The sequence below is a fragment of the Amblyomma mixtum genome, chromosome 6, assembly GCF_055824585.1.
Source record: "Amblyomma mixtum isolate Tamu chromosome 6, ASM5582458v1, whole genome shotgun sequence".
Classification (NCBI taxonomy): Eukaryota; Metazoa; Arthropoda; class Arachnida; order Ixodida; family Ixodidae; genus Amblyomma; species Amblyomma mixtum.
The window spans coordinates 144,583,432-144,604,611 of NC_143017.1; the positions used below are offsets into that span (position 1 = coordinate 144,583,432).

At 46.2% G+C, this 21,180-nt stretch overlaps 1 protein-coding gene across 1 annotated transcript in view; it reads right to left on the reverse strand.

Annotated features, from left to right (window-relative positions):
• LOC149340659 (uncharacterized) overlaps positions 1 to 20,913 on the reverse strand; it is a 107,339-nt gene extending 86,426 nt beyond the window's left edge. Inside the window, exon 1 of the mRNA XM_089551323.1 lies at positions 20,766 to 20,913. Within this exon, the coding sequence (XP_089407449.1) occupies positions 20,766 to 20,850 (85 nt within the window). The 5' untranslated portion in view covers positions 20,851 to 20,913. The remainder of the gene's footprint in view (positions 1 to 20,765) is intronic.
• Between the last annotated feature and the right edge of the window lie 267 nt (positions 20,914 to 21,180).

Sequence of the window (21,180 nt, forward strand, 5' to 3'; positions counted from 1 at the left end):
TTCGGGATAGGGGGTAGGGATGGGTTCTGCTGGCAGGCCCACTCCATGTGGTAGGTGTCAGACACCTCCCCACAGTGTGAGCACCGCCCGTCGAATTTAGGATCGAAATGCTGTAGAATTGCCGGGCACAACATCGTGTTGGTGAGCAGGCGCAGGAGTACCCGCCCGTTTACCTTCCCCAACCCTTTGCATGGGGTGGGGAGAGTTTGGTGCGTGGATTTGTAATAATCGCATATTTCCTTAAAAGTGTAAATCGGATTGAAATGGAAGTCCTGGTCGGCGTTGGGTCCCGTGGGAAATGCCCGGAGAGAGAGCGCGCGGGCGGCGGAGTCGGCTGCCTCATTTCCGTGGACGCCTTGGTGACCTGGAGCCCAAACGATAGATCGGTGCGCGGGATCCGAGTCTCGGCTACAATTTTGGTAAATGCGATAAGCTAGAGGAGTAACCCACCCTTGCGTGACGTTTCGGCAAGCCCCTCGTGAGTCGGTGATTATGTATTTGGAGGAGGTGTCAGAGGCTGCCAAAGCGATGGCAACCTCTTCTGCGTGAATTGCTGACCGGGCCTTGAAAGTAAGGGCGTATACTGTTTTACCCTCGTGGACGACCGCGGCCGTGTACCATCCCCTGGAGTCCGGGCCGGACGCGTCCACTTAGAAGACTCCTGGTTTGCTCCGAAAATGGCGGTCCAAGGCTTCCGCCCGCGCCAGGCGCCTGCCATTATATATGATCCTCTTTGGACATATTGGTGGGGAGAGGCCGCACGAGGGGCCTGTCGGAACGTCGAACAAGGCTGCACTCCCTTCCTAGCCTATCGAATATATCAAAATTGCATACGGGATACGGACCCCGCACACCGTTACCTCATATGGGCCCCTGCTCATCAGGGGTTGGCAGGAAACGAGGCAGCAGACGCAGCCGCCCGCGCGCTCTCTCACCGGGATGTTTTCTCCTCCCCATCCGATCAGGAACCCGATTTTAATCCGGTCTATACATTCAAAGATATTACAACATATTATCAAAATTGTCATCGCCTTTACCCTAGCCCATGTAAAGGCCTGAAGAAGGCGGATGAGCGGCTCCTTCTCCGCCTTCTCACCAATACTTTGCTGTGCCCGGCAGCGCTAAAACATTTTGACCCCTCCTTTAGCGGCAGCTGCCCACACTGTAGTGCAGTGTCTTCTGACACTTATCACATGGTGTGGGCCTGCCCCTCCAACCCCGCTATTCCCCCCATCCCCAACCCAACCCGGGAGGACTGGGAGGCGACCCTGCTCGGCTGCCACGACTTACAGGCCCAACAAGCCTTAGTCGGGCGCGCCCGGGCGGCGGCAACCGCCACTGGGGTCCCATACTAGGGACCTCCACCTAGTGTTTGTAAGGATCGGTCCCTTACGGGCTGATCCAAACATACCTCCAGTTCATTCGAAATAAATGTTTTCACCACCACCACCACGTGGAGGGCGCGTCTCCAGTGTACGGGAAGGCGGCATCTCTCCTCTGTGAACTGAGTGTGCTGGATGTGAAGTCGGGCTAAGAGGCGGCGACCCGACCCTGTCTTTGTGAGACGAGTGTATTGGTTGTTGAGGTGGGCCTCCCGAAGCTCCCTAAAAGTGTTCACCATCCCCAGTGCCATAAGGCGGCTGGTAGAGGTAGAAACTGGGAGGTCCAGCGCTCGTTTCATGATTTTGCGGAGGATGACCTCGAGGGAATTCTCCTCCTGTTTCCGCGGGTGGAGGTAGGGAGTCGAATGCAAGATTCGACTGGTCACGAATGCGTTCGCCAGCCGCAAGGCGTCTTTGTATCGTAACCCACCGCGCTTGTTGGAAACCCGGCGGACCATGCGGACCACCTGGTCCCCCACCTGCCGGAGCTTGGCGAGTGTTGTGTCGCAGCGTCGCTGGTTGTGTATGAAGAGTCCAAGGACTCTGATTTCCTTGGATTCGCGAATGGGACCGCTTTGCAACGAGAGATTGATTTGGGTCGAGCATGTGCGCGAGGGACGTAAATGCACGAATTCCGATTTGTGCATTTAGCCTTGCGGCTGGCGAACGCATTCGTGACCAGTCGAATCTTGCATTCGACTCCCTACCTACACCTGCGGAAACAGGAGGAGGATTCCCTTGAGGTCATCCGCCGCAAAATCATGAAACGAGCACTGGACCCTGGCTGGTGGCACCGTTTCTGGCACAACGTTGTTCAATGCTAAAGCATGCAGCGCACATCTGTCACTACCGCCACGTAGCTTAAAGTACGATTGAGGTGTCCACTGTTCCAAGGAGGCAGTTATGCGCCTTCCCTCTGATTCAGGTGTCCATCGAAATGTGTGAGACAGATACTGCGCATTTCCTTTCCACAAAATTTGTTCACTGAAGCTTAAACGGCTGCTCGGGTTGTTGTTGTTGTTGTGACTGAGAGAAGGATGAAGAGGAAATTGCCGGGCCTGCTACTGGCTCGAGCCAAGCCACCACCGCTGCCACGTGCAGATAGAGGAGAGTTAAAAGATCAGAGGAAAGAGAAAAAGAAAAGAAAAGACGCGCGTCGCAGCAACAACTGCGTCCGCCGGAGCGGACGCTGCTCAAAAAGAAGCGGCCGAAGCCGCGCTCGCCGAAGCGAGAACAGATACTCCTTTCATCTCCTTCCGTGGTCAACACTCTTCTTATATAGGCTTGCTTCACGTCTGTCTGTCACGCATCGTTAAACGGGGGAGAAGGAACCTTTGGAGAGCGACTACACTTGTGTGTGTGGCTGCCCCCTCTCCCTCCGCTCGCCAACGCGGCGCGCGGGGGGGGGGGGGGGGGGGGGGGGGTTGCCATCGATTCTTCTAGACTATCCGAGTCGTTTCTACGCGTTGTTGACGGAAAGGGCGTAGCCTTGCGTGCGCTAAGAGATGCCCTCCTACTCATCACTCGCGCGACGGCGGCTGCGCCACGACAGAAAGTTCCAGATGCTCCTTGAAGCCACTCCCGGCCTTTGACCAATGAGGACGCGAGCCCAGCGCGAGAAGGAGGAGACTGCACACCCGACACTGTGTATATGTGCACGTCTGCCTTGGTGCGAAGAACAGACAGACTTGGAGCGAGCCTACACAAGAAGGGCGTTGTCCGCCCGAGCCGCCGTTTAAGCTTCAGTGAACAAATTGTGTTTTGTTTGTTTGCCTCTCTCTCTTGTGCAATTTAAGTGCAATAAATCTTTTTTATTGTAATCTCTGTCAAGTGTAACTTTACTGATGTGGAGTGTTTCTTAAAGAAGGAATATGTCTGAAAAATAAAAAGCTGTCTGTAATTGTACATACATGCCTTGCTCGCATTCTTTGCCTCAATCTATCCGTAAAGCTCACACAGCTGATGAGCTGCGCTCAAATTTCGCATTAGGAAATAATGTAATCGCCGGCAATTTTTTAGTCCCACCATAATCTATGTTCATTCGGACAACCGGAAGGCGGCTGCAACTGGAAGATCCCGGAGCTGCCAGCGGTGGCAGCTGGCGTGTGAAGAGCTGCGCTCAAATTTCGCATTACCGACTGTCATAATTGCGTGTCCATTTTTAGAGCACAGCTCTTAAGCGCCCGTTCGCGGGTTGAGCCGCGTCGCCGTCGCCAGTGTAACTGAGTGAACAAGAGTACCGTCGGTCGCTTATAGATGGCGCCAGAGTGGTGCGCGCCGTCGTCCATCATGAATGCATGAGCGGAGGTAAGTTGGTTAGGGGAGGAGAGGTGTACTGCGGCGGCACGCGCCTATGCGCACCGACGTGCTGCCTCCTCGCAGTCGCGGCACACTCGGCTTCGTTGGCGGATGGCGCTGTGTAATGTGCTGTACGAGATTGATTGTACGCGTCGGCCACGCTACTCACAGCATTGTCTTGCTAGTATAAATTACCTGCTTACATAATGCAATACAAAATAGTCTCAGCCAGTTCTTTCTGCGCAATGAGTGACACAACCAGTAGAAATGCTTCGTCTGCCGCTGCAACTAAACGAGCTGCCCGAGCAGAGACTCAGCGTCACCAACGCCAGGATCCATAGGTGCGCGCCGCCGCCGAGAGGTCCCTGCCGTTCGCGCCGGTGAAGCTGGACAAGCTGGCGTCAAATTTCGCGTTAGGAAGTGTCCTGATCATTCTTGGAATTTTTTTTTGTCAAACCTTTTGTGGACCAAGTAATGTCAGCATACTTGTAGACTCGTTGGGAACTACTACGCTGCGTATGCTGTGACTAAGTGACTGCTTGTAATAGAATAGTTTACCGCCTTTCACCAGTAACAAAGAACGAGCTGAAGTTCGTCAATAAACTACCACAACAGGACAGAGGGATACTGACCAATAGCAACACTAAGCCACTGATGCTAATCTAAGATATTGCGCCACCGTACTTATTTTTGTTAACCTCCTATTGTACATCTACTCTGCTATGTTACGGGACTGGGCACACATTGGCCGCATCCTGCCTATCAAGTAACTAACGGCAACCACTGCAGGTAGTTTGATTTATGCAAAATAATAGTCAATTTCAAATGCTGATATCAGTGACACGTATTGTTTTAAAGAAGGCTTTGCACATTGTTTTTGTAAATCGCGTTCTGCAATGTGAAATCCGTGAAATATGAGTTCCGTCCCCAGACTTGCTGGTATACAGGCTTTAATTCTTCCAGCACTTCTGCAAAAGAGAAACGGTCCCTCGCTGATTTCAAGCCATTGTCGACTGTTGCTTATTCTGGTACTGTTTTCTTGTGGCTGCATGGGAACGACTTCGTTTTCTCATGGGCCATTTATTGAGCACTTTAATTCCGTGCAGCCTATTCAGAACACGCTCACGGGGCTCCTGTGGGTGTACTCCTCCAGCCTGCCTACAGTTGAGTGGGCAAGGCAGCACCCGTGGGATGCAGTCGCAGCTAAACCCGTTCGTCTTTTTTATGCAGGTCCTTGCTTCGTGCATCGACCCTTTCTCTGTTCAGCTCGGCGGCGGCGAATGTGCTGCTTCTTGGAATAAACGATACGAGCATGTGCCAGTGACAGTGCTTATCCCCGCCAACACCGGAATTTTCAACGACACCGACGGCCGCTGTTCTGAACTTTTTCGACGTCCGCAGTGGCTATCCCAAGGAACATCGGCATCATAGAATCTTTCGGGAACCGCCCCTTAGGTTTTCTTCACCAGTGAGCAAGGCAGCACCCGTGGGATGCAGTTGCAGCTAAACCCGTTCGTCTTTTTTATGCAGGTTCGTAGATATCGCTACTCCTGTGAATTTAAAAGCGATTCTCTTTGTTTGGTCGTGCTGCCTTGCCCAGGCGTCTTGCTTGAAACATTTGCAGAGTGTTTTGATTCATTTTGTTTACTTGCACTTTTGCTTAGCGGTGACGTTGAACTTAATCCAGGCCCAGAGGTAGCAAATAAACTCGATGAAATTATCGAGAATCAAAAGGTCTCTTCATGCCAACTACAGTCTCTAGGGGCAAAACTTGACTTGCATATATCAGAAACAAATCAGAGACTTGCTTCAATTGAAAGTAAACTGGAAGTACTATCGCAAACAGCCCAAAGGGTGGAAGCATGCGAGCACTCGTTGGCAGGATTGAACAGAGAAATAGTTTCGCTAAGAACAAAGGCGGACTATCTTGAAAACTACTCTCGTCGAAACAACCTGCTCATTTATGGCATTGAAGAGTCGGAAACTGAAACAGTAGATGACTTTAAGAAGCATGTTCTGATGGAAATATTTGAAAGCAAACTTGAAGCCAAAGTAGGGAGTTTGGAGAGGGTGCACCGCTTGGGGAAAAAAAGCTGAAGATAAAAAGCGTCCCGTGATTATGAGGTTTTTTGATTTCGCTGAAAAGGAAGAGGTTCTCCGGAATGCTTCAAAATTGAGGGGTTCCCAAACGTCCATCTAAGAGGACTTTTCACCTAGGCTACGGAAAACTAGAAAGCTACTCTGGGCTACTGTTAAGGATGTTAAGAAGCCCGAGGATAAAGTGTACCTGAAATATGACAAATTAGTTGTCAATAAAGAGGTGTACGCGTGGGACGAAAAGAAGAACCAAAGGTATAATGTAAGTGGTGCAGTTTCAGGTGATATTGGTCAAAACGCTCCGAGTAATGACGCAAGTTCCTCTGAATCAGTGAAAAATGCCGGGCGTCCGCGAAGGAAATGTGCTCCCGTTTCTCCTACTTGACAGGCCACAAGTTCAATTCGGTCTTCCGTCAACGCCCTTATTACTGATCATCAAATTAAACAGATACTGTCATCTGCAGAGAATATTGTTGGCAATTCTTTTGGCAGTCGGACGAAACCACCACCTGAGATTCGCCAACTACGTGTGATATCTTTGAATGCCAGAAGCATTGTTAATAAAACAGACAGCTTTGAGGTAGTGCTCTTCTCTTATGATCCCCATGTACTGGTGATAAGCGAGACATGGTTACACAGTGGTATTTTTGATGAAGAAATTGTGCCACCGGGCTACGTGATTTACAGACGTGATCGCGGTTCACGTGGTGGAGGGGTTGCTGTGATTGCTAGGCGTGAAGTGAACGTAACGCTCCTTGACCAAATTGATCAGCATGAAAGCTTGCTTTTGCGCCTAGTAACGCATGGCTTCCCCTTTTACCTTTGCGCTGTGTATCGTCCACCTGATGCAACGGATTCTTTTATGTCTAGTCTTTTCGATCATTTAATACATTACCAGAATCGAAATCTTATCCTTACCGGTGACTTCAATCTTCCTGCCATCGACTGGGACAAACCGTCGTATGGCCTATGTGCCTCGTGTGATATTTTTTTAGATCTGATGTTTTCTTTAAACCTTAAGCAAGCTGTTCGTGAATACACCAGAAAGTCATCTGTGCTAGACCTATTCTTTCTTAGCCAAACCTTTTTTGATGGAGTGCTTGACGTTGAACCAGGAATATCAGATCATTGTCTTTTATACTTTTGTTGTGCTTCGCCTGGTGCTTCGGGGGTGCGTCCAGCTAAAATGATAAAGGACTTCGTTCGTGCTGATGATAATGCAGTCATCGACGCCTTACAGTCACTGTTAAGCAGGTCTTCCGGGAATGACGTTCATAGTTTGTGGCATCACTTAAAAAATGCAGTGCAGTACTGTACCGAACATTTTATTCCACTTAGAAAAGTTCATATCAACCGTCGCAATCCTTGGATAAGTCGAGAAATTCTTCAACTGAAACGCAAAGTGAAGCGATTTAGGAAGAAAAAGATATCTTCATTACAACAGTTCCAACTACTCAAACAGAAACTTGCCTTAAAGTTAAAATCTGCAAAGTTTCATTATTTTAACATGCCGCTCCCCGAATTCATCAGAAGCAATCCCCAAAAGTTCTGGAATTTTTTAGGTCGAAAGAATGAGCAGTTGAGTAAGGTTCGAATTAATGACGACATTGTGACCGACTGCACAGTGATTGCAGAAGGTTTTAACTCTTACTTTCAAAGCGTATTTCTGACGGAGAGGGCAACCACAGCTAGAATTCGAGGTGAAGATCTTGGTAACGTACCGGCTATTTCTGTGAATGGTGTTCTCTCGATGCTGCGTAAACTTGACGATAAGAAATGTTCTGGTCCTGATGGGCTTGCAAATGCTTTCCTGAAACGTTTTGCAACACAATTATCCGAGTTTTTAAGACAGATATTTCAAGTCTCTTTAAATTCTGGTGATGTGCCGGAGGACTGGAAAATGGCCCGCGTTGTACCAATCCATAAAAAAGGAGATAAGCTAAGTATTTCTAACTACAGACCAATTTCAATTACTTCTTCTTGTTGTAAGTTAATAGAACACATAGTCTCTGGGTACCTTAATTCGTTTCTAGCTGAAAATAACATTTTATCCCCTTCGCAACACGGCTTCAGAAAGGGTATGTCCACCGTGACGCAGTTGGTTTCTACGGTTAATAAATTCCAAGTTGTTCTTGATAAATCCGGGCAGGTTGATGTTCTTTTTTTAGACTTCCGCAAAGCTTTTGACACTGTTTCTCATGGCCAACTCATTTCTAGATTAGATAGTATTGGCGTCCCTACTTATCTTGTCAACTGGATTCATGCTTATCTAAACATAGGAAACAATACGTAGACGTTAATGGCTGCAGATCCAACGATCTTCCAATTACTTCAGGTGTACCTCAAGGCAGCGTCTTAGGGCCACTGGTTTTCCTAATCTATATAAATGATCTGTCTGCTTCCATCCCCGGAAATGTCTCTTTAAAGCTTTTTGCAGATGATTGCATACTTTTTAAGACCATAAATAACCAGAACGATCACTACATCTTGCAAAATGCGCTTCTAGCTGTTCATCAGTGGTGTGTAAAAAGGGATATGCAGCTAAACCTTGATAAAACTGTTCTCTTACGCATTTCGCGCAAAAAGCATTTTAGTTCTTTCTCTTACACCCTGCAAAATCATGTAATCCACGAGGTTACACAATATAAATATTTAGGGGTGACGTTAACTCATGACTTAACATGGACTTCACACATTGCAGACATTTGCTCCTCGTCCTTTTCTAAGCTTTGCTACTTAAGGCGGAAGCTTAAAGATGCCCCAAGTAAAGTTAAACTCCTTGCATACTCAACATCCATTAGGTCCAAATTAGAGTACGCTTCGGTATTATGGGATCCATTCATAAAGAAAGACATATACAAGATAGAGATGGTGCAAAGGAAAGCGCTTAGGTTTATTTATAACAAATACAGGAGGTTAGACTCACCTACAACACTAATGAAAACCAACCATATTCCATTACTTGAAGTACGCAGAAAAATTTCCCGTCTGTTGTTTATGCATAACCTCTTAACACATAAACTAAACATACCCCGCCCTGTAATTCTCAAACAATTGTCGCGCCGATCACACCATTCACGAATTCATTTGCTGGAACCCATTTCTGCAAAGACTGACTCATTCAAGCACAGCTTTTTTCCACGGACTGTTTCCGACTGGAACTCTCTTCCCGAGGCCATTTTCCAGTCCTCAAATTTTAGTAAAGCTCTTGAGAAGCATTTTCTCGAGTGAATGAGCGTTGTATTTCGTTATTCTGCTCATTGTTTGTAACCCCATGTATTTTCTTAGTATTTGCCATTTTCAATGCCTTGTGTAGCCCCTCCTGCATGGGTCAATCTATTGGCCTGCAGTATTATGAAATAAATAAATAAATAAATAAATAAATAAATAAATAAATAAATAAATAAATAAATAAATAAAAACCTTACTGCTTCCGAAAGCCATTTCCCCTCTCTGCTGCTTTTTATTATGTGTTTTGCCCGTTCTCCTACACGTTTCGTCGGGTTACGCAGCTCTGGCAAAAGCGAATGTTGATTGCCGAGGGCGAACTTTGCAGCAACGGCAAAGCGTCTATTTTTAAGTTGTGCGAAGCCCGGCCGCACTACCACGACGCCGCATGGGTCTTTCATGCCGTGATGAGCGCATTTCTGAGTAGAGGTGAATTGTCATATAAGCATCAGCACTGACGTTTTAATGGGGCTAACGCATCGAAGTACCAGGCATTCAGAGCAGTGTACATGTGCAGCGTTTTAATGGAATATGTAAATGCTCTCGTCTCGAAAACAGCTCCGCTCCACAGTCAGCGCCGTGCATTACAGGTAACGTTCAGTATAGGCAAGCAGTTTTATGTTCCAGGCAAAGATAACACTAACCAAGTTTCCAGATAACACAGCGCGTGCATTTGGCACCTCATGTTAGGTTTAGTAAAATGTTTTGATACCAACACAGAGGTTTTGGTCGGCCAAGTGTTTATTGGGTTCACACGTGTAACAAAATCTATCTCCCTATATTCTTGTTTTTTTTTCTGAAAAGCTTAGTATATGCTACTATAGTAAACATGAGTGGAGTTCTCTTTTGCTAGCGTTAGAAACAAGGCTAAGAAGAAGACAGAGCAGTGTCCGTGTTGAACAGCCTAAGAACGATCGCAGCACGCAACTGTAAGCTATTTGTCTGTGTAATTTCTTTCTGGGGCAGGCGTTCACTCTATGGTAATTTAAGACACAAAAAGAACCGATAACGTTTTAACGTAGTGAAGACGAGCAGACGTGAGAAAGCAAGCTGTGAAAGCAAGGAAACTTGAGGGTGCAAGGTCAACCTCTAGGTCACCCTCCCATTGGATACAGCTGGCTCGACGCTGCTTCGAACTTACCCGAGCGTCCTCCGATTGGCTGCAGCTTGCACGACTGTCCTCGAACTAATCCGAGCTTATCCGAGTTACTCCGCGGCTTGTTTGGAACCATGTTAAGTAGTGCTCTCGCACTAAAGTGCAGAAGAAGGAAGGAGGCGAGACGAGATATTAATAATGCGATAGTGTTAGAAGAGCGATGAAGCCAAAATGTGCAGTCGGTCATAAAATTCCCCCTTTCGCTGGAGGCAAGTGACATCAGCTGACGGGAACATTCTCATTGGCTTGGAGGTAAGTTACGTTCCAGACCGGAAGTGACGTAACTTTCGTTAAAGGCATCAGCAGCTTGTAACGCTATCGCATTGCCAACACATAATGAAATTGAGTGTCCCTGTGTATTTTGTGAGCCTACCATAGGTAAAAGGTGACCACAGTCAGTCAGAGTTTCCATCATATACGGTACAGGCATACGTTTTCTTCTTCGATTTTTGATATTAATGTGACGGGCACGTTTGTTATGAACCGTTTGCCGATGTACTGCGGAAGATACTTAATGTATGTGGTGCATGTTTAAAAGGACGACATTAAAAGCTAGAAGTAAAGTTTTCAAAAAATTACATCTACAGTCAGAGATTATAAGCATTGTCTAAGCAACAACTGTGTATATTTTTTCTACAATGGCAAACTTATTACCTAGGACTTAAAGCGGAGAGACTTAAAGAGGGACTTAGAGCGGAAACAAAGGACGAAAAAAGACAGAATAGGACCAGACATAACAAGCGCTAAATGTCTCTGAAAAGCGCAATGCGAGCAGGCCTAAAGCTATATTTTGGTAATTTTGTTGTCACTTGCTGTTTTATTTCATTAGCTTACCCAGTGAAATAAGCTGCTCAAATAACGTGGCCGCGACGAAGGCAAAACAGATATAATCAGGAGTCATGAAGATTCCTGTGTCCTGCATAGAACCCGCCTCATGATGGCGATGATAATGATGATAATTGTGTTCGTGGTGGCCGTTGTGTTGACGAAGGTGCCCGCAGTAATGACAATGACCCCTACTACAATAGATAATCATAGACAATCAATGGGATAGATGCGGCAGAGTATGCGTTATATTTAGTGTCCCCACCAGAGGGAGCGGCCGCTGCCGCTGAGGAGTTCATACCGTGCGAGCGGGGGGCGTGATTCAGTGCGCCAATCACCGTGTGACACTCTGTACCCTGCTGCACTCTCCCCCGATCACTATCCGTCGGCAACCACCCTCACATAGGAAAGTGGACAGGCGGATTTCCCTCTCTCCACATGGCAGCCTGCTATCCGAGGCTTCAGACAGGAGGACGGAATGACGGATGGATTTTTCCGACAAGGGAGTCTGAAAGACCAAGCTTTCTGCAGGACAATCGTTATCAGCCTAAATTAACACGCCCACTGGAGGGCAAAGGCCTCTCTCCCATATTTCTCCTATTAACCCTGTCCTGTGCCAGTTGCGGCCACACTATTTCCGTATACACATTTGTCTCATCCGCCCACCTAACTTTCTGCCGCCCCCTGCTACGCTTGCCTTCTCTTGGAATCCGCTCCGTTACCCTTAAGGACCAGCGGTTACATTGCCTTCGCATTACATGTCATGCCTAATCCAATTTCTTTCTCTTGATTTCGACTAGGTTGTCATTAACTCGCTTTCGTTTTTTCACCCACTCTGCCTTCTTCCTGTCTCTTAAAGTTAAACCTATCATTTTTGTTTCCATCGCTCGCTGCGTTGCCCTTAACTTAATCTGAACACATTTCGTTAGCCTCCGCGTTTTTTGCCGAATAGGTGAGTACCGGTAAGACACAGCTGTTGTATACTTTTCTTTTGAGGGATATTGGTGAACTGCCATTCATGATCTGAGAGAACCTGCCGAATGGGCTCCAGCCCATTCTTATTTTTCTAGTTGTAGAGCAGGGCTATAGTAACCGCGTAATAAAGTTTAATCGAATGCCGATTATAATTATTGGGGCCTCTGCGCCGCAAATAATGTGTATTTATGCTACGGAGAGTGTTAAGAAGCGACCAATAACGCTGCCGACATTAATGGTTTCAGATCATAATGAGACGTGTGTAATCAATAAAAAACAGCAATCATTTTATTTTATCGTGCTCAACGGCACAAATGACGATTCTGACTCTTTCGGTCATTTTAAACACGATCGAGTCACTTAAAACAGCGTTTCCCTAGAATTCAGCGTAGTCCACTTTCCAAACGCTGCTCCCAAGTGTCTGCATAAAACACGCTTCTTCGCTCACCACCTCTGAAGCGGAGATCTCGAGCACTGCAGCGCTTTACTTGGCGCCGCGAGAGAGGCACTCCTGTGTCGCCTCTCGCTCCCATCGGTTCATTGCAAACGCAAGTCGCTGTTCGCCAACCGGCTTCTTCCACGCAGGTCATTATCACCGCTCCAAGCCGTGCGTAATAAAGGTTTTATTTTTATGACCGGAAGCCGCATCCGCGGGCCCTTACTAGCTGGCGGAGGACATAACCGGCTACAGAGACACGCACTCCCCTCCCCCCCCCTCCCCCCCCCCCCCTCCGCCATCTTTGTTTCCACTGAGTCGCTGCTCACCGCTGGCGACTTTACCTTCTCTATAACGGACTTTATGGCGCGGGCTGTTGCTCTCCCGGTAGGGCTGTAGACACATATAGCTACACGAGGACAGGGAGGCTGCGCCATAAAATGTAGCCCTGACAAGGGAAGGTAGGCTTTTTTTGGGACTTGGGCCAAGCGGGAAATGGCACAGTGAAAGTGGAATCACGTGGTGAACCAAGCACGAGGTACGTGTTTGCAAGATTAGAGCCGATTGCGCTAAAATAGATATTGTAGAAGCATTCTTTAAGAGTGCAGCGCACAGAAGTAGGAGCTCATAGATACAGCAGAGCTGACTTTTTTTTTTTGTATTGAGTGTATGCCAAGTAATTTCTAAGAGCTTACGAAAAATTTAAGTCTGCTTAGGAGCGGAAATGAGAAAGCCCTTCCCTGTCCTCTTTTTTCTCCCTTCATTTCTTTGGTCATTCTTTTTTGTTATTTGCTAATTATTTTATGTTAGCTTTCTTTTAAATTTTCTTATTTTTTGTTAATGTATGGCTATTTCGTTTTATTGATTTTATGTTTGGTTTTAGTTTGGCTTGTTTTTGTTTGTTTTGTTGTTGTTTTTTCAGATCACTGCGGCGACCCGCGTTGCGCAATGCGAAAGCAAAACTTCCACATCGACGTCCATGTCTGTTCTGACGTCCGTGTATATCGACGTCCACGACTATTTTGACGTCCAAACGTATTTTTTCGCGTTTTTTCGCGTTTAATTAATGAACTAATTTCACCTCACCAACCAAATTTTTCCCACGGCAACATTTTATCACCCATTATCTGTCACAATCACACTTTCACACATTTATCTTCAGAGAAGGACGTAATCGTGCGGACAAAATTGCGGACACTTTTTGCTGACGTAACAGAGCCGTATAATGCTCTCGCATTGGTAACTGAGTCATTCATGTCAAGTGTAGCGGTGAGTATAGCGTATTAACTTCAGACATTCGACTGTTTTCGAGCTGAAGGCAGGTAAAGAGGCAATCAGGGCTCTCTGGATAACCGTGCTTAGTCACCGGAATGGTGGAATTTCTGGTACGTATCATTTCTTTTTTAATTTTCGACAGCAGTCCCCGCGTTGGCCAGCTAGAAAGAGACGCGCTTTTGTGACGGAACTAGGCCGACACCTGCTTCATCTAGGCCTAGCTTGTAAGACGAAAGTATGCATAACTGATCTCCTGCTGAGTAATGTATCCGCATAAAATTGTGGGCAGTTCTTTAATCCTAAAAATAACCTTCACGAAGCACTGCAAAAGAATTGAGCCAGGCCTATTCCAAAGGAAAGGAAGGCTTCCAACCACCTGCAAACCACCAGAAGATAAAATGTGGGCTGTGTAGAATCCCGCACGTGCCTACTTCAAGTTTTGTGCAAATGCGCTGGTGGCAGATACGGGCATCCTCCTCACCGGAGTAAATGCTCCGCTTTGATATGACGCGACTTTGATTTCCACGTGAAACATTGGAAGGATTAGTATACGACGAGCAGATTACTGCACGGAGTACCTCTCAGAAGTTTTGGCGAACTCCGGGTTATGGCGCTTTTTACCACATTTTCTCGTCGCACAGAATTTTCTTTAACTGCACAGGACATCCCGCATAACGCGAGGCGGCGGTTCTAAAAGCGGTCGAAAATGTCGTGGAATTGCAATTACAGCCAAACCAAAGTCGCCTGAACAAAATAAGCCTATTCCTAGATTTTGTTAATCTAATAATTTATCCGACATTACAAAATTTTTGAATCACGATAAGAAAATTTTGCTGAGAGCGAATTGAGGCGCTTTGCCATGGATTAGGTCGTATGCACTAATCCATGCGAAGTGTCAGTATAAGCTCGTTTAACTCGAGGCCTCTATCAAGGGCGTACTAGGTGGGAAAGCGGCCGCGTAGTCCAGTAAATGGCTCACACGTTCACCACCCGCAAAATAGTGCGCTGATGGACAGAGGTGCTTCTCGACGGCTTTTTCTCCTCAAATTGCTGCCGCAGTATATGTCTGTACTTTTGCGTTTTTCTTCAGTATATCGCTCCGGAAAGCTGCCAGGCAAAAACGGAAAAGTACTTTTCTTATGACAAATGTGATTTCATTTTCTTTCTTTTCTTTTTTTTTGCTTCTTGCCTCCTCCCTCACGCTTTCCTTCTGTCCTTTGTTCTTTTTCCTCTTGCTCGGAGTGCAGTGGGAAAAATGCACCCGTATTTAAATAGGGCGCCTTATCTAGAAACGCAAATTGTCAGTTCAAAGGTACACACTGCTTGAGAAAAGCCATTCTAAGCGTGCATCAGAGCTTCTAGATTTATAAATTTGCTTCTCAACAAAACGTCGTGAAGCTTGCTCGCAGAGAATGACCCTCCCGGATGCACGCACAAAACTGCATGCACTGCAGCGACAAACACAGCAACGTCTCAAAGTAAGAATCGCCTGGCATTGTTCCTGGCATATTAAACCCCTCCTTCCACGTTAGTTACATCACGAGGAGGCACATTCTTTCTGTTCCGTTCAAATAAGCTTTCTTGCTCAGCTAAGCGCGAAAAAGACACCTTTCAAGCACTAGCACGGCGCTTCGTCGAAACCTAGAAAAGCCGCCGTTCCGTTTCTACCACCTATTTCTTTGTTCGCGTAGCTCCTAATGGATAGCCACTCCAGGTCGGCGAATGGCAGCCCTTCTTGTATTTTTTTTTTGTTGTTGTTGAATGTCACGCCTCAGGGACATCCCCCTGGCCTGCAGGGGAACCTTGTTATCTTTTTCAGGCAGTACGCCTTCGCATGCGCCAAGGCATTGTCTCACCAGTGCGCTGTGCATGCTTGTTACGCTTCTTTTTTTTTTTTTGCTTAGTCGAATTAACATTAGCAAACCAGAAAACTGCGTGTCGGCGCTTTATTCCCTAGGGGCTGCTTTATTACCACCGGCGTTGCATAATACGCGAAGTTATGGCCTGTTTCGCCAGGCTAAGCTTCCGCAAAAGGCACCTCGCTTTAATCTTGTCACCTCTCAAGCGTCGGCGTTTAGTAGCGGTGCATTAATCTGGCTCTTTGTCTTTTTCCCTTAGCTCGATAGCTGCATGAAAGGAGTGTAGCGCACGCAACACAAGCCTGAATGTTTTTTGCCTCGTAATTTTAGATTCTGGCCAGAACACTTTTTGGTTGCGGTATACTTGAAAGGCGCTTTTGGTAATGGTAATTCTTTCGCGTCTTTTTAATCGCTCCGTGTTTTCTTTTTTGCGTCTCTTTATGCAGCCTGCGCGGCTGTGGAGCACAGCAAGGAATTGACCAGAATTTTTTAGGAGACGGTTTCTAAAAGACTCAATGGCAGTCCCTCTGTGTTTGCGATCGAAACGTACTATACAACATTAAAACGACTGAGGACGAAACCAATGTTCTTTGCGCTTCTTTCATTCTGTTTACGGGGCGATGGAAATCGATGAAAGAAAACTGACACGTGGCAAATCAAGTTCTCATTTTGACACCAGCTAGATTTATTTTACAAAAACAGGATGTGCTGTACTTTTCCTTCAATACAAATTTTTCTTTTGTGTCGTTCCTGCACTGCAGTTAATCTGGTGGCTTGTTTTTCTTTTCCCTCATTTCCTTCAGCGCATACGAGAACGGGCACAAGTAACAAAAATGTGTTGTACAGAGCTAATTACTAGTCACACTCACACCGCAGTTCAGAGAGTGTAGTGCTAATTATTTGATGCATAGTTCCGCGGCGACACCTCCATTCCCCGTGATTTTCCAGGATGCAGCAAAATTCAGAACTTCTCTATACTGTGCATCCAGTACAGAAGCGCGCAGTGTAATTAGTAACTCTATGCTAAGGCACTTCTAACAACTAGGTGACGCTCCTGCGATTATTTTTTTAGAAAAGCAAAGTCGTCATGGCAACGACCGCAGCAGCGGTGTGCGTTGCGCGAGAAGCAGTAAGGTAGAGACCGCTGTCTAACTCTGTACATGGCTTTCATTTCCTTCTAACAGGTGCTGTGCATAACCCTTTTTTTTTCTTCACGCAGAGTCGCATTACGCGTGTGGTACTCTAATGCTGGCGGTGCCCATGCCAGTGCTAAGAAATCCTTTTAATTTGTAAAGCATTTAAAGTCACAAATTGTTTGTTAAAAACAAAAGCAACGAAAGAGAAACTCGCGTATTGACATCACCTCTAAGCAAAATGCTATAAACAATGTTTGTGAGCACGCCTCGAAGTCAAAAAAAGAAATTGATAATCACAAATATTCAGTTTTTTTATTTTGTTTCTTACAGTGTGTGATAAAGAAACAAATGGATGTATTTTGTTTCAGTGTGATTGTGCTTTTCCTTTTAATAAACTGCGTTTATTATTACTAAGTGCGCCTGAAGATACGAGGGTGTACCCAAAAGAAACCGGACTAATTTTTTTAATCGGCACAGCTTCTGTGGTACCGCGTTTTGCCGCTAGGAGTGCATAGAACGAACATTTCAGAGTCAGTAAGCCGAGTGCCGTCGCTGACGGAGGTCAGACTAGTTTAGGCAGAGTTTTAGAGTGACGACTGTTTTGTGTGAGTGTCGTTTTTGCAGTGGCTGATTTTCGTGAACAGCGCACTCCGGTGAAATTCTGATTTTTCTCGGAAAAAGTGGAACGGAAACTCTTGAAATATTCAGAAAGACGTTCAAGGACGATGCTATGGGGACAACTCAAGTGTTCCTGAATTAAATCCTGAATCAAAGCAACAGTCATGCCAATGGAAAACTTCAAATTCACCTCGCCTCAAGAAAGCTCGTCAGGTGAAACCAAACCACAAAACAATGCTGATTTGTTTTTTCGACGTGAGAGGAGTCGTCCATTCAGAATTTGCTCCGCAGGGTCAGACCGTTAACCAGGCTTTCTGCTTGGATGTTATGAAAAGATTGGGCAACAGTGTTCGGTGAAAGCGGCCTGATTTGTGGCAGACGGGTGACTGGTTTTTCCACAATGGCAATGCCCCTGCTCACACAGCCCTGTCTCTACGGCAAATTCGGACCAAAAATGGCATGACCTCTGTTCCTCAACCCTCATACTCACCCGACCTTGCCACGTGCTACTTTCTTTGTTTCGTAGAATGAAAAGACAAGGGAATGGAAAGCGTTTCTCTGATGTTGCTGAGGTGAAGAAAAAAACGACGGTGGGACTGTCAAGCATCACAAAAGATGAATTTAAACAATGTTTTGAAAAATGGAATGAAAGATTCAACACGCGTATCTTTGCAAGTGGGGAATACTTTGAAGGATATTGAAGGTCTGTGCTGAAAATGTGAACAAATAAGTTCAAACAAAAATAAGTCCGTTTTCTTTTGGGTACCCCCTCGTATAAACCGAAAGATCAAATGAATAATCCTCAACGCTTTATGCAACGTGTTTGCGATAAGAAACCGGGCAACGTTGGTTTGTTTCTGAGCCACGTACTGAAGCACTTGCGGCAGACCTTAACCTCCGTTTTTGTGTAAAGTAAGGAGAACGCTTGTTCTCGCGTTTTTACAGCTTTCATTCCTCAAAGGTGCCGTAAAGCCTCCTTTATGCTGTTGAGAAGCAAAAACCTGTTGCTCAGTTACATCTGGCAAAGAGGGCACGTTAGCCCGTAAAATTTGGTACTTACGGAGAAACTGTCATTCGTTTTGGGCTACCTTGAAGTTGAGAAATCGTCATTCGATTGGACCATCTTGCACTGCTGCCATGGCCCACGTGCCGTTGAAGCTGAAGTTACATTCATTAACTATATCGCAGTTTTGATGAAGTTCGTGAAGGGAAAGAGAAAAAAAGTACGCAAGATTTGTGGCCCTGTCGAAAAACCAAAAAAAAAAAAGAAAGAGCAATGATTTGCTGAAATTGCAATAGTCAGGAATAGTACGTAAGGGAATGAACTCATATTCTGGAGTGATAACCTCACTGAAGTCTTTCCTTATGATCAATTTATTCATCGTGTTTTTCATAGTTTTTCTTTCTTGATGTTCTACATAAGCTTTCGCGATGTGCGCAAGGAAAAATTGCAATTAAAGTGACAAGCAGAGTCCTCATATATGATCTGCTGCAGATGTTGTGAGTTTAGCATACGGCTATTTTTATGCGCTGTCCTTCTTTGACAAAGCAGACTAACTACCGCATGTTCTGGTATGCAGTCCGTGGAATACACATGTTTAAAAGTTGGAATTTCTACGTTTTGTGGACTATTTATAGTGGTGGACTGTTTGGCATTTTTTTTTTAATATCGCCGAATATGGCATTAAATTCCCAAAGCTTATTCTGTTGCGAAGTTTTGTGATACTTGCACTTATGTGCTTGAAGCACACCTTGTTCGTCCGGTATATAAACAATCTTGTAAAAAAAAATACCATTTTCAGCAAAAATTGAGACCTGCGGAGCGCGAACTAAGCGCGAACTATATGCCGGAAATTCTGGCATACCGGTCCTAATGGTATCTACGCGCGCCGTCGTTGTAGCCGTCCGCCAGTGTCGGAGGTAAACCTCACGGAATAAATAGCATGACAATGCATGATGCATGCAAGAGCATACTAGAGCTTTCCAGCCTCGGTGGTTCCAAAGCCGCGGAAACAATAACGAAATTCTTAACTTTCTTTTTGTCTTGCTGTGAACAATAATGGTGGTGTGCACAAAGAGGAAGAAATAACACAAAATGCATGCATGATAATCAAGCGGAAACCGATAAGTATCACGGTCGTAAAACCGCCCTACGCCACGCACCGGAAATAATCAATTTTCAGCTCAGGCTATGAACAGCCTTACTAAACATTTAGGTAAGTGCACTTTCTTAAGGAGCTCCATTCAGTATATGTAGAGAGGTTAGCATTCAGAAGCTTGTGTGCATTTCTGACCACCTGAAAAATGAAGCAGTTTGTGTGAAGGGCCGTTCTGATATGTTTCATTATTCAAAAGCATTGCACCTGCCAATGAAACAAAATCACGACTTTTTCAGCCTGGAAAATATTCCCAGTCCTTGATTTTCGTCTTTGGTTGAGTTTCGTTACCTCTAGACAGTACGGAGATTACTTCACAAAACTGAGTCATTTGAAATTCTTAGTATAGCAAAAATAACTCTATAACCGCCCATTTTAGTTTAAGCGCCTTCGTACACTTGATTCAGAACTTACTTCATTAGCAAAGATGTTATATAGAATTTGTGCGGCTCCAAAGATCGTTCTCTCTCTCTCTCTCTCTCTCTCTCTCCCACACACGAACACGCATTCCACTCCTAATATTTCCGCAAAACCTCTCCTTATCATGCATTCTAAAATTGGTCCTTATTCCTGTCTCCAAGCATCAATCATTAGCAATACGCGAAGCAATTAACATGCCATATCTCCGAGAACAGTACTCTTGCAGGTATGTCTATATATTAATCAAGCATTTGAGTAAACTGACCTATTGTCGCGACCACCTCGAAGACATGACCATCTTTCATTGGGGACTGAAGTCTGTTCGGGACATCAAGTTAGGCAGTCTTCTCAAAGGTGACAACAATGCGTATAATTTCAAGCAGCTACCCCGAAGAATTGAAACTGGACCATGCTGACGGTACTTACTCATGTCGTTCTTCTTCCATATGACTTCAGATGTAAGAAAGCTGCCAGCAACTCAAGCACGGCTGGCTGGCAGCTAATGAACATCTTTACTGACAGTTCATCATTTATCTACACACATTAGAAGCGTTCTTGCGCGAAAGCCTTCAGATGCTAACGAATCACATTAAATCATTTTCGCGCACTTTCAGGACACAACGATTGTACAGAAACAGGAGACGCACTGGACATTCCCTTATGCCCTGTCCTATTTGTCCACGTTCGCCCTGCATTAAGAGCGCTAAAAAAAAACGTCTATTCAGATGTCCTTGATCAACTAAGCCAAACGCATGCTCTATCTAGCTGTGTTGTCTCACGCACGGTCAGTACGGCTCGAAACAAAACAAAAGAATACAAAAATGGCGAAACAACGCGGCGAGGAGCACCCAGCCTCGTGCACTTTTTCGGCGCATCGGTGCAGGAAGCGGCGTCGTTCACTCACCGGCGAGGCCGATGACATGGCAGAGCGCCAGCACCGTCCAGCGGGGGCAGCGCACAGCGGAGGCGAAGAAGGTCCGGAGGCCCATGGCACGATGCGAGCGGAGCGACGCGCACGCCCGCGACCGGCCTCCGAATATCCGCGAGGACAGTAGTCCGACGACGAGTGCGCCGCGCCACTGGGTCGAACCGCGGGCGCGCACCCTATGGCCGAGTGTGGTGCGAGCTGCGAAGGCGCCGACCGCGTGCGCGAAAAACTCCGGGTCAGGCTCGGGCCGCCCGGTGCGCCGCCGCCGAGCCCCATGCGGCGGGCACGGGAACTGAGCTCCCAGCTCGGACCGGCGCTGGCCGAGATAGAAAAAACCTGAACTCGCGAGCTTTTCACCGCATCGAGGGCATGTTATATGCAGCAATGAGGT